General features: G+C 37.7%; 1 protein-coding gene across 1 annotated transcript; it reads right to left on the bottom strand.

Annotated features, from left to right (window-relative positions):
* Positions 1–195: 195 nt before the first annotated feature.
* Positions 196–17,716, bottom strand: LOC132307531 (flowering time control protein FPA). The gene is made up of 4 exons (XM_059805327.1): positions 17,292–17,716; positions 16,358–16,669; positions 3,055–4,301; positions 196–1,686 (listed from the first exon to the last, which is right to left on the bottom strand). Exons 1-4 carry the CDS (start codon positions 17,292–17,294, stop codon positions 483–485), a joined length of 2,766 nt encoding a protein of 921 aa, XP_059661310.1. The 5' UTR covers positions 17,295–17,716; the 3' UTR covers positions 196–482.
* Between the last annotated feature and the right edge of the window lie 98 nt (positions 17,717–17,814).

Here is a 17,814-nt window from a genome sequence, read left to right as displayed (position 1 = left end):
ACAAGAACAGGATTAAATCAATGCATACTCTCCAGATTTCAACTAGGCTGAAAATGCTAGTTGTTTAAGTATTTCTTTTGCTACTGACATCTTATGGCCAGCCACCTAAAAAACTGAAAATGCATGCTGCCTTTGTACATCATATCGCCAAAAAGCTGTAAGAAAGAGGTTGGATGAAATAAGATACTATGCCTATAAGCAAATGATTGACACGGTATCTGCATAACAAATATAAAACAAATTGAGACCTTTCATCACTGACAGACAAAGACAAGGTCTATTATCCAACATCATGAAGTCCATGCAACATAACAACAAAAGGACTAAGAAAAGGTTCGACTATTTTATAACATTAAAGTAGCCATCTAAACTGATTGGTCCACTGCCTTCCACAAAGCAAAGATGTAAGAACCAAGTAACCATGGTGCTTCTGAGAAACACTATAGAATTTCATTTTTGCCATCTTTCATACTTTTCGCCAGTTAGGTCCCTTTTCCTTGTTGGATCTGCTGAAGAAGAGCTGCTGCTAATTGTAATGTCGCTTGCAGACGTTTCTGTGGATCTGTCTCCACTTCCTCTTGTGTACCAGTACTATGCAGCTGTTCGTTCCCCTGACTGCCTACCTGAAGCTCTATTTGAGGCGCTGCAGGCATGCTTGATGTCTGCTGCTGCTGCAATTGTCGCACTTGGCCAAACTGAGATAATAATCGCTCAGAGGATTCCTGATTATTTTGTAAAGCATATCTCTGGGAAGTTCCATATAAATTTTCAGACTGATACATGGTGCTTGGCTGCCTAATATCTTCCCCGATAGGTAAAGATGGACCACCCCCTGGTTGCCTTTGTTGCCCAAGAAGAGATGATGCCAACTGTGCAAGTTGGTCTGGTTGAAGGTTTGAATAACCCATAGATGAAGAAACTGGAGGTTTGGTTTCCTGAAAGGACAACTTGCTACTTCCAGCTAATGGGATACCTGAAGTTCCAGTTGTATAACTACTCAAACTTGATTCCTGCAGAGCCCTAGGCATGGCCGGGTTATATCCCTTAATGATGGGATCAACAACACTGTTGGATGCATTTGATGCTATAATTTTAGTACTAGAATTGAAGTTTTGTGGATGATGAGTAGACCAGTTTGGTCCCAATGTAGGGTTCCGATGATGGAGCATATATTCATGCCGGTTCTCATTAATGGATTCAGATAAACCTCCAATAAGATGGGGGGAACCTGCAAATGTTGTGGGAGGAACTGCCATAGACAAATTCCCCGAAAAAGGTATATCATTAACTCCAGATTTCCCTAGATTATTTGGGAAAGAAGGCACTGAGGGAACAGGTTCTGAAGGCAATGTATCTTTTCTCTCATGAGGATGATGAAGAGACCCAAAATTGGAACCTGGGTTCTCTAACCTTAATATGACTCCAGATATGCTCAATTTCCCTGGTACTTTCAGTACTTTCTCCGAGAATTCTGAAGGGGGTACAAGAAATAAAGTAGTCTTTTCATCCAATTTAGCAACTGCAGCTCGTTGTTTCTCCCCCAAATAATGCATGAATTCATTATAAAATCCAATATCTGAATCACTTTCAGGAACAAAGAACACCACCCAAGCACTAGCTGCTTGATAGTAATGTTTTGCAAGCATGTCTAGACCAGTTCTTGCGGTGCAATCCAAGAATTCAGGCCTGCAGAATTGAAATGGTTTTATAAGAGCACTTCCATTATGCAAGTTCAACAGGTAAACAAGAAAAAATTGTACAAGTTTTTAATGTTGGAGAGCATTTGGATGTCCGGTGGAACTGACCTTTTATTCTACAGAACACCTGAAACGAATCCAGTCTTTCTCATACAATTTGAAAATTAATCCATTTTAATGGCATAAAGTGAATTGTTATGACATTCATCCAGAAGGATAGAATTGTGTCCTCATACACCATGGCACTATTATTATAAATGGGTTCCGTTTATTTAGATGACTAAAATGGATAGCAAGTACTCACTTCAGAAATGGAAAATAATTAATCACAACTGGAAGAGTAATTTAACAACAAAAAGAATGCAGTGATGAGAATACTATTCAAAGATTAAATTAAGGTTACAACTCGGACAGGCTAGGTTAATTGAGGCTTGGCCACCTTTCCGTCCAAAGTTAGAGACCTTTGACCCAAGCTCCATACAACTTGATGCTCACCTGAGCTCCCAACTTGAGCCTCTAACCAGCATTCAAACTTTAAACTCCGCTTGAGCACTGGTTCGGAAGTCCGGGGGCTGAGGTCGGGTTAACAGCAACCCAAGGACTATTCCATCTCAAAGGCCAAAAAAAATATAAATGTCTTTTAAAGTAATAACTCTACCATAAAAACAGACAAAAATTATCATGAACTACCTATGTTACATGGACCCAAGTACATGGGTCAGTGCAGGTATGTATCTGCCAGTCGAATGTGTAAAATTCCCAAACAGGACAAAGCTACAAATTCATATTATTTAATAGTTTTATTTTATTCTATAGGCATTTTACTCCTTTTGAAGCAATAATATAATAGCATTGAATTACTGGATATCTTTTTTAGGTGCATCTCCAACCAAAAATTGCTGGGCACAGATCCTGAGTATTGTGTGTCTGACACGGGTAATTCACATAGTTTCGAAGTCCATGTAGCATAGCTTCTTACCCTAATAAATTTGCATGCTAATATATAAGTGTATATATATTAATAAGGAATGAGTTCGGGTTGCCCGATACCTCAACCTAAGCCCAACCCGTATTTAATTTGGGGAATTTGGTTGGATTTTCCAGCCCAGTCCCAATCCAATCTTAACAAATGCTTCACAGGCCAACTACAAATGAGGTTGGCCAGCCTTGCATGCCTAGAAATGGTGTCTTACTTTCCAAGGACAAAGATAAAAGTGGGCAAGAGAGAATCAAATAGTTAGCATATATTAAAGCTGGAACAAACAGACACACACACACACACACACACACAATGGGAAGCCTTTTAGACATTTGAACCTGTTTGAAACCATCGGCAACTAAAAAAATCACGACTTACAAGATCATGTCCAGTACTTTTCCCACAGGAAAGCAGCGAGCACGACAGATGGGAGTTCCTCCCTTTGCTATGGTTCCTTCCCATTTCCACTCTTCAGTCGAAGAAGACTGATTCAATTCAGGAGTAGGTCTTTTCCACTCAACAGGGTTTGAAGGCATCGCAGCAGAACCTATCTGGAAACTATCATAAGATGCATTCCAGTGATTGGACCTTTCCCCATAAGGTTGTGTTAGATTCATTGAGTGATCTGGGACATGTTTATAACCATACGGTCCAGATTCTGAATTTTTATCTAGGGCCTCAGGCTGGGAAAAATCAGGGAATACCCTAGGAAGAACATGTTTTGCTTGGTCTAAATCAGAGAAAGGATACTCTGGAAGCTCGTTCTCAGGAGGAAAGGCGCCAGTCTTTAGTTTCTTATTTCCATGAAAAAGCAAGGCATCATCTGGCAAGTCCCAAGGATCATCATAGAATGCACCTTTCCGAGGGAATGGCTGAGGAGAAAAATCACGGAAGTGAGCACCTCGGTCTCTTGAAGGACTACTACGACGATCATACATATTTTCTGCTAGTCCTAGTTCAGGCCCCGGTTCATGGAACCTCCTCTGTTCAAATGTACCATTCCCATCCATCCATAAATTACCCTTTCTGCCAAAACTCATGGCATCAGGATCCCCAGACTCCAAATTGGAGATAAAATGAGGAGATCTCATGGTAGGATCTCCAGATAGTTTCCCAAAATTCCTATCCTGTCGAAAGTCCTCAGAAGGTTCTGAGCGTCCATATGACTGGAAATGTGGGGAGGGAGGGGCATTCATTGAGTTCCTTCCGCTGTTGGATGCGCCAGATTCACTCTTTGCAAAACAAATATGTACACGGGGATTGCCAAATAATTTTCCCTGAAGAGTTTCTTTAGCCCTGCAGGCTGCCATTACATTTCTGAACTGAACGAAAGCATAACTGCGACCTGGAAATGCGGTAATCTTCTCAATTTCACCAAATGGTGAAAAGGCCTTCCTTAAAATCACTTCATCCACCTTCAATAACGCTGGAAACCCAATCCATAATACCTCACTGGGTTCTGCATTTCTATCAGTCATTTTGGATTTGTCAGGATAAGATGGATCAGGACTAGAACGGCGTGTTCTGGAGTCCCTCTGCGAGAATGTAGACCCTCTTACTGTGGAGCGTTGTTCATCTCGGCGTGGCAAGTAGTCTTCATCATGTGATGCTGTTGAAGACTTATCCTGTGATATAAAACCATATCAAGTGTAAAACTAGTTCTTGTCAATTTTGACAGATGAAAAAAACAAAATTTCTTTTAAAGAGGTGATATGACTTTTTATTCAATAATTGATACACGATCAAGGAAGAGATGAATCGAGTCAAAGCAGCAAATCATACTTGTGCATGATCTAGTTATTGCAAAATACAAAAGGTACTAAGTCACAGTAACATGCAGAATAAAGACACAACTGAAGCGTAATACATCCCTGTCATAGTTTCATCACAAAAACAATGTGTGTGTGTTTATCAATTTATGTTCAGACATTTTCCAAACATTTTTAGAATAATTAGAGATAACATTGAAGTATAAAGAATATTAGTAAAGGTAAAAAACCAAAAAAAACATGAAAATGAAATTCCACAGTAAACTTGCAACCACAAAAAGGTACCTAAGCTTGTCGACCTAAACCAACTAATCGCTACTAAATAACCTTCCACCAAGATATATGACCCAACTATTTCCTTAAACATTATAAAGTTGCAACAATCTCTGCTAATAACTTATCTCATTTGCCCCGGAAAGAAAAATGTTACCAATATGATCTTTGAAATATGGCCCCAACACCAAGCTACCCTAGATTCCCAAAATGCAACCACTATCTTACATGTGGGTCTGCAGAAGGCATGCAGCCAACAGAACTGCAACATCAAAATACATGCCAAATTCTAAAGTTAACTTTAGCATTAAGCGAACTATCTATTGGAGCTACCAAAGCAAAAAGTCTTTGCCAAAAGCATATGAAAAATGCAATGAATGATCGAAGAGTCAACAATCTCACAACTATTGAAAATCAAGCTTAAAATTTCTCATCAGTTTGCACTCTACTTGGGTACTTGTTCATGCCAAAGCCTTCACCTTTAGGGGAAGCTTGGTCTTCCAAACTGTTATGACAAACGCAGCGAACCAAGAACAAATCACAAATCATGACAGAAAAGTAAACACACCACACACAAAGAACACATTTAATAATGAAAAAAAGAACATGGATTTACGTGGTTCGACACAAGTTGTGCATGCGTCCACGGTGAAAATCCAACGAAACATTTCACTATGTGAAAAACAGGAGAATGCAAGATCTAGCCCCCCCCAAACCCTAGCTCTCACTCTCTTTCCTGTGATTTTCAGTGTTCTCGTTATCCCACTCCAAACCCTAAGTGCCCTTATATCCGGGCTACAAGGGAGTACTAAAGTCCACAACCTACAAGTGAAAACATGGATCAAAAAGCTCACTTCTCGGGTAAAACAAATTCCGGGCCACAACATCAGTCAAAAATTTTTGATAATTTGAAAGCAGCAACGTCATCACACTCTAAAAAGGAATAGAATAAAGAACTGAAATTGTTCAAAGCTACTAATGTTCCCAAGGTACCAACATCTCTCATATAGACAAAATGAGATGATATACGTAATTTAATAACACATGCAAAGATGCAAACCCAACAACTTTGACATTAACAAGCAAATCTTTAAAACCCTGAAGTGACATGAAATTTAGGAAAGACAGGAGAGACTTATTTTTTTTTTTGATAAGTAAAAATATATTAGAAAAACGTTCAAAAGGGGAACGCGTCCCTAATACAAGAAGAAAAAAGATCCAAGGACCAATAGAATCCAAGAGACCAAAGAAATCATCAATCGAGGAGCATACATTTCCTCTTACATAACAGAACAAAGAACGAAGAATATGAATTTTTAAATTAGCTAAAGACGATTCTTTTCCTTCAAAGGATCTGTTATTTCTCTCACGCCACAAACACCACCAGACACAATGTGGAACAATCCTCCAATAATCACGAGCTTGTTCTTTAATAGGACACCTTCTCCAAGCGTTAATCAATTGTGAGGAGTGCTTAGGCATTACCCAAAAAACGCCAAACATGCAAAAAATAAAGCTCCAACAATCATACGCCACAGGACAATGCATAAGAATATGATCCACGGATTCACTATCAGCTTTACATAAACAGCACCAATTAACAATGATGTTGCCTCTCTTTCTCAAATTGTCCAATGTCAAAATCTTTCCCAATGTGGCAGTCCAAACGAAGAATGCAATTCGAAGAGGAGCTTTAGAACGCCAAACAGACTTCCAAAGAAACTCGTGACCAACGAAATTGGACAAACACAAGAACATGGATCGGACACCATACCTACCATGAGCTAAAGGAACCCATAAAATATCATCACACCCTCTGCCAATATCCTTCTGCCTATACAACGTATCCAAAAAAACACAAGCTTCCTCCATTTCCCAATCGTGAAAGGGGCCCCTAAACCGCACATCCCACGTAACTCCATTATTATCAAGTTGATAACAATCAATCACGTAGACATGCTTATTGGCTGCAACACTGTAAAGTATAGGAAAGGAGTGAGACAACAACTGATCTCCGCACCAAAGGTCCTCCCAAAAACGAACATGTCTGCCATCACGAACTTTAAATCTAATGTGTGTGGAGAAAACATCCCAGCCCTTCCGAATGAATTTCCACACACCAACGCCTCCCGTTATAGTAACTGGAAGAGATGACCAGCCCCCACTCTCCTCACCAAAACGACACGAGACAACTCTTCTCCACTGACGATGGCGTTCCTTTCCAAATCTCCATAACCACTTTCCCAAGAGAGCACGATTAAAAGGAACGATTTTTCGAATGCCTAACCCGCCTAACCTCAACGGTTGGCAGACATGATCCCAATTAACAAAATGATACTTAAACTCCTCACCCCTTCCACCCCAAAGAAAATCCCTCTGAATTTTTTCAATCCTTTCAGCAACAGAGCATGGAATTTGAAACAAAGATAAAAAGTAGGTAGGAAGGGATGAGAGAGTACTCTTAATAAGTGTGACTCCCCCCCCAGATAGATACCACTTTTTCCATCCTGCTAATCTTTTCTCATATCTACTAATCATTGGATCCCAATTCCCAACTCGTGTAGAAGAAACTCCCAAAGGCAATCCTAAGTAAGAGAGACAGGAGAGACTTGGAAGACCCTTTAAATCTAGAAAGTCAGAGTAGACAAAGGAAACCTTTTTGTAAAGGCTGTCTTCCAACCACATAGTCCTCCTAGAACAAATTCTATATCCATCTCTATCATTCAATCTAACATGACAAAACCCTAGAATACCCTACATCAAAGGTTACTGCAAGCAACAACAATTTTCCCAATTGGTATCCTACATGACCTAATAACTATATTCTTGACAACATGATGCCAAAGCAACACTTCATGTAACCTCCACAAACCGTTCGCATTGTAAAGCTTGGTTCCTCTGCAAGACTCCTCAAAGAAAAAATAATATATAAATATATATAAACTGAAAAGGTAAGGGAAACAGCTTTATCAAAGATATCTCCCAATAGTAAGCCTTTTGTGAACCTATTCCGTTTTCATCTCTAGCATTGAATCTAACAAGATAGTAAACCTAGAATATACACAATCAATGGCTTTCCATAATCAATTGTGATTCTCTCTTTTTTTTTTTTTTTTGATAAGTAAGAATTTTATAAAAAAGCGCTCAAAGGGGAGCGAAACCCAAGGAAACAAGAAGAAAAAACCAAAAAGAGCCTCAAGCCTTCAAAGAGGCCAAAAACATAACAATCTCTTCAACAGAACGATAATCTCTCCCTGAGACCCAACAAAAGAGAGTAGAAATAATAGAAAACTTAAGCATAGAAATGGGTTTCTCCTTGCCATCAAAGTATCTTCGATTCCTCTCGAGCCAAATGCACCACCAAACACAGAGAGGGGTAGCCCTCCAAGCATCCCGGATGAGCGCCCCAACAGAGACACCTCTTTAAGCCTCAATCAACCCTCTAGAGGAACAGGGCATAACCCAGGGAATCCCAAACAACCCAATCATCAAATCCCAACAATCTCTGGCCATACTGCAATGCAACAGAAGGTGATCCACTGTCTCCTCATCGCAACGACACAAGAAACAGCGATTGATGACCACTTGCATTCTTCTCCTCAAATTATCCTGGGTTAAAATCCTACCCAAGACAGACGTCCAAGCAAAAAAGGCCACCTTAAGGGGAGCCTTGGAATGCCAAATAGCCTTCCAAGGGAAAGTGCCACCCTCCCCATCAGAAAGGCACCTGAAAAAGGATCTCACCTCAAAACGACCCTGAGAATGTGGACTCCAAAGCCAACAATCAGCCTCCTCATGAGAGATCACCTGAAGATACAGTAACTCCGAAAAACGAGTGACCTCCTCAATTTCCCAATCCTGAAAATGCCTCCTAAACTGAACGTCCCAAGTTAGTCTTCCGTTATCAAGGTGATAACAGTCAACCACCAAGGCCTGCCTGTCAGAAGCAATCCTATAAAGCTGAGGGAAAGAAAGAGCAAGGGGAAGATCCCCAATTGGCATCTCACAAATTCAATTACCATACTCTTGGCAACATGGTGACAAAGAAAGTCACACTACTAAAAATCTAAATAACCTTTTGGATAATAAAGTTCGTTTTACATTGCTCAAGATGACCCCCAAACTTGGGTCTAGAAATAATGCAATAAATAAATAAATTGAAAATATATCCTATTTGGCAATTTGGAACAGATCAAAATTCCCTCCACCTCTAGATCTCCGAGTATAGCAGAGATTATGATGGTAAACAGGTATGCCTTCTCAGCAAAGTAACCGAGGACAAGTATTAAACATGCTGAGATGCCTTAGAGGATCACAAGAAGTGCGACTCTCACAATTATTCTCATATCAACATGGAAGAAAATAGTAGTGATGTAATTTTTTTTTCCCTAGTTAGTAGTGATGTAATTTAATGAGCTGCTAATAGAATAAAGGATCCTTCGTAGCAGATAGAATTTTCCAGTTTTTCTGGACAAGTTCAATCAGGCATCATTAAAGTGATCATGCAGAAAGACTCCATACTTCAACTGATTTTTTTTACTATTTTCTAATGTTAATCATATGTTTCTATCTTTGTGCTAGTTGTAACATCTGCTCAAAAAGGATGATCCAAACACCTTCATCATATATGTTTTTGAGCTATATGTGGCAATGTGAACAATGTGCAAAATTGTCTCCTGAAGCTGGTAGCTTGATATTCTATATATACCTAGATTGTAACGGTAGAGAGAATTGTGTCCCATGTTATACATCTGAATTCTAACCACTCCAAGTAATGAGAGTGTGAAATCTCTGATGCCCTGTGCTATTTGAAAATGATATTGAAAAGGTTTATGATCATGTGAACAGAATTTTTTGCTTTACATATCAATAGGGTGGACTGTGAAATTAGGAGCAAATGGTTCAGTCCCCGTACCCCGGAGAGAGGTTGATAAGGAGGCTTTATTCTTTGACGGAATGTTGGATTGTCAGAGAAGTATAGTTTGTGATTTCCATGTTGGTAGGGAACTTCGAGGTTGGAATTTCTTTGGAGCAGGACATGGCTATTCTGCAAGGAATGGCGAGGATCCTTGGAAGCGAATTGCCTCAAATAATGGGAGCTTTGGTATCAATTCCTCTACAGAGAGTTGAGACCTCTAGTCCCCTCTAGCTTTCCCTGAGAGACAATAAGGTGAACTAGATTCAAAGTTGGCTTTCTCAGGAATGACCACCATGTGGAAACATATGGCTATATGACATGAACACTCGTAAATGAACGAAGGACCTGTGTGGAACACACAACGCTTAACTACAGGTACAGATATGTGCCCAACATTCTGATCAAACATGCACCTAGCAAACATAAGAGCCAATTTAAGTTCAAAATATAATTGCACCTAAAATCTATTATTATGTTTATTTTGTTACACTATAGTTTCGGAACAAATATATGCACATGTTGAACACTTCTGTTATATAAACCACCATTTTATTCCAGAAAATAAAAGAAGAATATTACATAACATGAACACTAAATGGTGTCCATGTGTCCTTATTATTGGATACACAAGCACACCAACGCACATAGCCAAGTCCATGTAAGAGCCACAGAACAGTAATCAGTTGGTGATACAGCATTTGATGCCAGGGGACTCTGGTCCGCTCTTTTCCCCATTATTCGGGATTGATTGGGTGGTACCAAGGTTTTGTCCTGGATCTGGGAAATAGGGGTGGTGGGGGGGGGGGGGGGGGGGGGGGGGTGTGGTTTCAACTTTCCAATAATTGAAAAACGCCAAACTTGTTTGATGCAGCACAGTTGAGCCTTTGGTGGAGTATTTCGAAGGAGCAGATTCAATGTACTTATGAAAGATTGGAAAAGCAGTTTACTTATGAAGTCATGAAAAAGATTTTCCATTAGCTCCCCCTATATTTTATCCCTTTCAGGAAGCATTTCAGGAGAGATGAAAATATAAAAGTTCTGCTCTCCCCAAATGCTCAGTGCATAAGTTGATGTACTTAAATTGTGAAAGCGGATGCTCTTGGCGGATTATTCATCCATGAAAGGGAAAAGGGAAAAATCTCCTCCTAAAACGCTATGTCCAGATAAAGCATTTGCGCCACCAGCCGGTACAAAGAATATGTTTGAGCCTACACTCAAAAGGGGGGCAATAACATTCCTGTTTAATTCACATTTGACCAACTCACCCTTGACAAAGGGAAAATAAAAATAAAAATAATCATAGGAGATTGAATCAGCTTCATTATCATCTTGACATTTCAGTGCAGGAAATACTTTTCATATGGATACCACATAACAAGGATGATTGCTTGGTCATGGCTTTAAAAACCAAAGAACACTATTTTTATCATGAGTACAGTGTTCCACTGATGCACATTCTTGGGGTTACTAGGAACTACTATGTTGCCACTGATGCACATTTTTGGGGTTACTAGGAACTATTTTTGTTGTTCACTTTTTTTATTATTTCGGATAACAGTTACAGTGAAGGTTTCACAATATGTATCTTGTGGAGCACTGCTACTTAACAAGAAAATGCAACATCTGTCATTCACTTTAAAAAAGGATCTGAATTTTATACTAGAAAGACCTAACTTATCACTAAATATCGAATGTGTCAAGTGAAACGATGATTTTTTGAATTTATTCTGAATTTACAAATTTTCAGTTTATCGCTTGAATTCATCAGAAGTTCCAAAAAGTACCTAATTTATGTTTTATCACATAAAACCATGGTAACTACAATGTCTACTCAAGATTCATTATTATATTTCCATGGGATAATGCAAGTGCTCTGTATAAACCAACAGCAGCCTGTATTGGGAAACAAAATAGATGCATTGTATCACTGGCTTTTTCAGATAACAACAAAAGTAAGTTACCTTACACCAGAGAAGATAAATATTTCTCAACTTGTGCAGCATTCAGGTAGGAAGAAGAACTAAATTATCACACCATTTCCTATAATCAACACACATTGCAATGTATGCTTATGACTAGTAATTATTTACATGTGTTGCACAAGGACCTTCTATATTAGGTGAGAATTAAATGACATCATATATCAACCGATAGTATGGTATTTATCTCTTTTTCTGTTCAAAGTTGAGCACATATAATAAGAATGCACTCACTTAGACATTTATCATTACTTTAACAATAAAATTCATCACATGACTAAATCATTCAAACATATGCATTTTAGTGAATATTAACTCTTACAAAGTTGGTAAATTCGATAGATCATGTTCACTGATATGTTTCAACAGTACTCCCAGTATGCTGGTTTTATATGGTAACACTATCCTTGTCCCCATTGGCAAAGTGAAATAATATGATGGAATTTCTACAAGCTGATTGGAACATGTAATGAAGATATATGGAGGCTGTTTTGATCAATCTTACTTTTCTTGGCATGTACTGGTGGCTGCAGCTGCAATTTTGCATTTATGGCAAGCAATAACGTCCATTGGACATGGGATACAACCCAGATAATTCAGTATGATACCAATGATGTTACGACAATATAAATGATTTATTGTGGTCAACAGCCTTATGATATTTTGCGAGCTCCACTGCTTATATTATTCTGCATTGGATGCATAGGGGTAGCCAATTAAAGATCACTTGGAAACCGAAGAGGAAGAATAATAGAATATGATATGAAACGGTGATGACTGTGAGATTATTATGCCAACCAATGATGAATGGAAGTTATGGAACCTCAACAATGTAATAATACATCACTTGGATTGCAATTCAAGTTCTACATCATGAACAACATGGAAGCATCAATTGAATTGCAAATCAATACCATCAATACCCATGGAGATCCTTATAAGCCAATCTCTTTAAACCACATACCCGTGCTATTGTAATGCATGGAAGCCGTTTGATTGAAGTGATTGCTTGGAGAGCTTGGTTGATTACACAAGCTCTTTTTGAATGTAATGAACTGTTATATTTTGTTAAAGTTTTAAGGCTTAATCTCATTTCTAAATATTCCTGCACAACATACTTGATTGAAATTTGACTGTTATCAAGTTGTTTGGGGATTGTAACATGCTTAACTGAGATGGTTCTAGAATTTTATTTACATTAAGTTCACAATAAGTTTTCTTGATCTCTTTTAGTAAATTGTGAGCATTGCAAACGTTGAAAGGTTGTGTTTTATGCTACGATATTTTTGAGAACAATGAAAGATTGTTGAGAGAGAATACGTAAAATTTCCATGTATATGATATACCAAAGTTCATGGAAATCTGATATATAATTCCACTTGGTAGTTGGCACTAATTATTTTAAAACTTATCATAAGAAAGAGTACTGGTATTCTTTTAAAATTTAAATGTGAATTTTATCATCTGAAATTACCACAAATTTGATATAAACAAATGCAAAAATTTGATTACTATTGATGTGTAATAAATTTTAGGAAAAAAAGTTTTGATTTGTGTATATCATGAAAATAACAATAATTCTCTTGAGGTTCAACTTCAAGCTAGAAATTTTTCAAAACCATATTTTGAACTCACGGCAAAATGCATTGATCTATAATTGTATCGATCAAACATCAACCGAATGTTCAATCAATCGAGGGACTGTTTGAATTACAGGGTTGAATTACTGAGATCATTGATCGAATATCGATCGAAGCAACTCCTGAAGGTGTCAATTGCATGGCTGATTGATCGAACCATGCAGACATACTTGTATAGAATCTAAATTGCATGGTTGAATTACTTAGATCGTCAATTGAATGGTCAATTGATTGAAACAATTCCTGAGAGTGTCAATCAATCGAACCCTCTGAACATACTTGTATGAAAACTCTCTCAAATCAGAATCCCGAAAAGAATTTTACTTTACCATACTACATGAGTCACCTATATTGGCTATAAGTTTAGGGTTATAGCCAGTCTAAGGTAGCTTTTTTTAGAGGAGCTTTCAATTCTTTACATATTATTAAAAGAATTTATATGTTTTTAGAGAGACAATCAATCTAGGGTTCTTCATAGATTATCATACTACATGTGATTGAGAGAATCCAAACAAGGAGCATAATTGAAACTATCCATCAGAGCATCAACTAAATGGCTCACAAAAAACAAATTGATCGAACTTCACTAGTCACAGAGAGTCGGAGCGCATTGCGTGAGGAGTGAGTCTGTTGATAGATTAGCGGCAGGAGGCTCTAGTAGATCTTGCATAAGTATGAGTTCGGAGGGACTAGTTGATTCTTGGGCTATAATTTCATCAACTTAGTCTCTAACCTCTTTCTCACGCAGAAAATTTTGATCTGCCTGGACTGGGTCACATGACTTTTTACAATTTTCCATGTAAAAAACATTGTGTCTCTGCTTTATTTTATTTATCGTTTTATATGTTTCCAAATATACCCTTTTATGATGGGTCCACATGAGGTTTATTGCAAACTTCAATTGCTTTTAAAACTTCAAGGCAAGGAGGGTAAATTAGGAATATTAAAAAGAGAGTGCATTGAATTTTGAATTGGGACAGCCAAAAATGGAAAGGTGGACACTTTTTGTGCGATGAAGGCAGTATTATATTAGCTATAAAAACAATAAATAATAAATTATTGACTAAGCTAAAAAGTCTGTTAAATTGTATATTGGTTACCTTTGAAAACAATACCTTTATTCTGATGATTCATAAAGATGCCAATTTCATTCAATGATGGATGTCAGTGTGAATTGTTAAAAAAAATCAAGAAATGGAACAAAAAAATCAACTAAGAGTTAGAACCTATGTTTCCATGTGTCTTTATTCTTTTGAATGAAATTTGAATTTTTAATATGCTACAAGTGAAATCATTTACTTTTAAAAAAAAAAAACATGAAAAATGATTGTTTACCAAATAAATATGTGAAATCATGAAGTTAGAATGTTAAGTTAGCGGAGAAAGATAAATCTATAGAAAAGACCAAAAAAAAAAAAGGTCTTATTGGAATCTTCTAAGTTTTTCTACATTAGTGACTATTAAAGAAAAAGAGAAAAAGAGAAAAAGGAAAAGGTAAAAGGGAAAGGCTCAGTAGAGAATACTACAAGGCAAATGAACATAAGGGGAAGAAGGAGATGATGACAAAGATGGAAACCTTCTCCCTCTCTCTCTCTCTTTCCCTTTTCAATGATGTTGCTGAGGTCTCAACTATGGCAGAGCAGTCAACAACACAGTGATATCTCTCAACAACACATTGACCATATTAACATTGACCATATTAATGATTTTTGCCACAGTTTGAACTTGGTAATTGATAAATCAATATCAAATTCAAAAATAAATAAGTAAGCCCTTTTGAGACGGCATGTCTGCAAGATGTGAAGTCTTGCTAAACAGCATGCTAATTCTGACATTGAAATGTAAAATATTTAAAACTGAAAAGAAATATCATCCTGTTCCATCAACAAACAACCAAACACATCTACAGTTCACTCTATTTCCAGCATTTTACACCTGTGTCCAACAATTCAGTCCTAAACATGGTGACTTACCCCTTCTTCTAGTTGTGGCGTAAGCATGCTGGTTTCATGCACCCAAGGAAATGCAATGGAATGGAGTTGCCTGTTTTTCTCCAAGAAAAGGGAGTAATCATTTTGTTGACTGAATATCATGTGAAGCGTCAAATGGAATATGAAATGACCTATTGCTTAAATTACATTGTTCCCGTCTTTTATTGGGGGCGATAAGCATTATAAATGGGCCCGTTCATAGATAATTGCAAGAGAGGACAGTATCAAGAATCTTTTTGTGGGAAACGAAGAGAATCTTTCTATTCCTTAAAGTACAAACATACCCTTATATGTGGTAAATTATCATTCCCTTTTGCTAATCACGATTGTAAACACAACAAATCAGCCCATTCAAAAGTGGCAGGGATGAGTGATGAAGCTCAAGTGTTGGACCTTAAATCGATTAAATTGCAACTTTCTGTTTAAGAGGTTTGTCATCCTTTTTACCAATTTTATAGAATATAGAGTAATCAATGGAAAATGGGAGAAGGAATGCCATCATAGTACATTGTCATCCCTTATATGTTATGATAACTCATCAATCCCCTTCTTTAGCAGTTTTGGTAGGCATAAGAGATGGATTGCAGGGGAGACTACTGCAGTGGAGACTACTCATTTTGTAGGACCATTGGTTCAGTTACATTCCAAAATTTTGACCAAGAAACGATTGTAACTAGGTTGCTGAGAAGATTAGAATGCGGAGCACGAAATAGAAATGGAAATGGAAGGATGCCTATTTCTTACACTACAATATCTACCCTTTATATCTGACAATTAATTTTATTTGTAAGATGAACAGTTCCCTTCACCACAAGCCAATAATGTGAGCATGACAGGGTGAACCTAATACATTGGCAAAGATTTATATTTTTTTTTATTATAAGTAAAAGTTTGAATATTCCACTGCCACATTGGCAAAGAATATTCACCATAGCTGCTTGGTGGTTAACCTATGTGATGTTTCTCTTTCTGCTGTTCTTTCTCGGTGTGTGTTAATTTAAGCTGTTATTGCTTTCATATAATGAACTGATAATTGATATGAAATCTACATATACAAAATGATATCAACATTGCACTGTAAGAAAAACAGACAAAGGTGTACAAAACTAACCGCCTTTGCAAACTCAAGTTTAAGTGGATTGCCCGCAAGAGTAGCACCTTGAAGTGCTCTAATTGCAGAAAAAGCGTCTTCTTCATTTTTAAAATTAACGAAAGCATAGCTACGTCCTGGTTGAAATGCGATGCTATCAAGTTCACCGAACTGTAAAAAGCAATTGGTTACAGTATTCTCGGATAAGCTGTGAGACAGATTTCCAACCCAGAGGTGCCTTGATGGGGGCGCATTGTTACGCCCACTATGGCCCTTTTCTTCAGATCGCAGAGGGTAGTCCCTGCGAAATCTGTCCCTTCCGCCTCTGCCAGCCTATAGAAATAGCAACGATAGCAGTCACAATCAAACAAAAAACAATCTCAAATTTCACACACGCGACTTATCAAAAAAAAAAAAATTCACACACACACACACACACACACGTGTACACAACCATGCTAAGGCAAGCCGGGCAGGAAGGGAGGGACTTGAAGCCCATGGGGGCACTCATTGTCACTTCTTCCAACTGGCGGGTTTGGACTTTGGTGCTTAAAAGGTGTCTGTGCGTGTCTTTGGGGTTGGGATTGAAGCAAATAGAGCCCTCATTTTAAAATTCAAAACAATGAAGAATAGTGAATTGGGATTTGAATAGTAGAGAGTCCTGTTACACGTTTAAGCATACGTATGTATTGTAAATTGGATCAAAATTAGTCCAGTATGTGCTTACCCACAAAACCAACTAAATAGATACAACAAATCACAACCACAACCACCTAAATACCATCAAAAGATTCCTCTGTAAAATGGTAAAGAACTACCAAAGTCTCGCAATTAGCCCTTGAAATCAAAACCCCAACAGACAAAAGAAAATTGAAGTAAGAACATCAAAGAAAACGTACAAGTAAATTGCTATACTGTAAGAAATTGAGGGCGATTGAAGTGGAAGAGAACTAACCATCGTTTGTGTGTGGAATTCAGCCGATCAAAGACTCGAACTTGGCTAAGAGAATCAATATCACGAGATGCTATATATATATATATATATATATATATATATATATATATAGTACCGTATTTATAGCATTGCAGACAGAAACAGTATGAAACAGATAAATTGTTTAGGGTTAGAGAGAGAGAGGCGAGAAGCTTGCGAAATTAGGGTTTGGGCTTGAGCTGTGCTCAACTTACCGGCTATCAGAACAGAACAAGCATCCGAAGATGGCTGATGGATGTGTACGGTGACGTGGCAACTTTATATAGGCTTTTCAAGTGAGCAACTCTCAAATTTTTCTTTATTTCCAACTATGGTTTTGTTGGATTAAAAGACTGATTATTTTATGTTTTTCTTGAGTAAATAGATGAATTTGTCGTGAGAGTGTGTCATGGTGTGTGTGTGTGTATATTTTAAATTTAAAAAAGATATACGAGCAGAAAAATTATAGACACAACAATATTTGTGTTCATGCAGTGAGGAGGAA

The sequence above is a fragment of the Cornus florida genome, unplaced genomic scaffold (assembly GCF_030987335.1).
Source record: "Cornus florida cultivar Cherokee Brave unplaced genomic scaffold, ASM3098733v1 CherokeeBrave_3.0.0_Hap2_Chr05, whole genome shotgun sequence".
Classification (NCBI taxonomy): Eukaryota; Viridiplantae; Streptophyta; class Magnoliopsida; order Cornales; family Cornaceae; genus Cornus; species Cornus florida.
The sequence above is the reverse complement of the archived record's forward strand: the minus strand, read 5'-3'. Positions and strand labels throughout refer to the sequence as shown.

Coding starts and splice junctions, on each gene's coding strand:
- LOC132307531 (XM_059805327.1), bottom strand. Junction 4,302..16,357: donor AACTTGAGTTTGCAAAGGCG/GTTAGTTTTGTA, acceptor TTTATATCACAG/GATAAGTCTTCAACAGCATC. Junction 1,687..3,054: donor AAAGTACTGGACATGATCTT/GTAAGTCGTGAT, acceptor TCAATTCTGCAG/GCCTGAATTCTTGGATTGCA.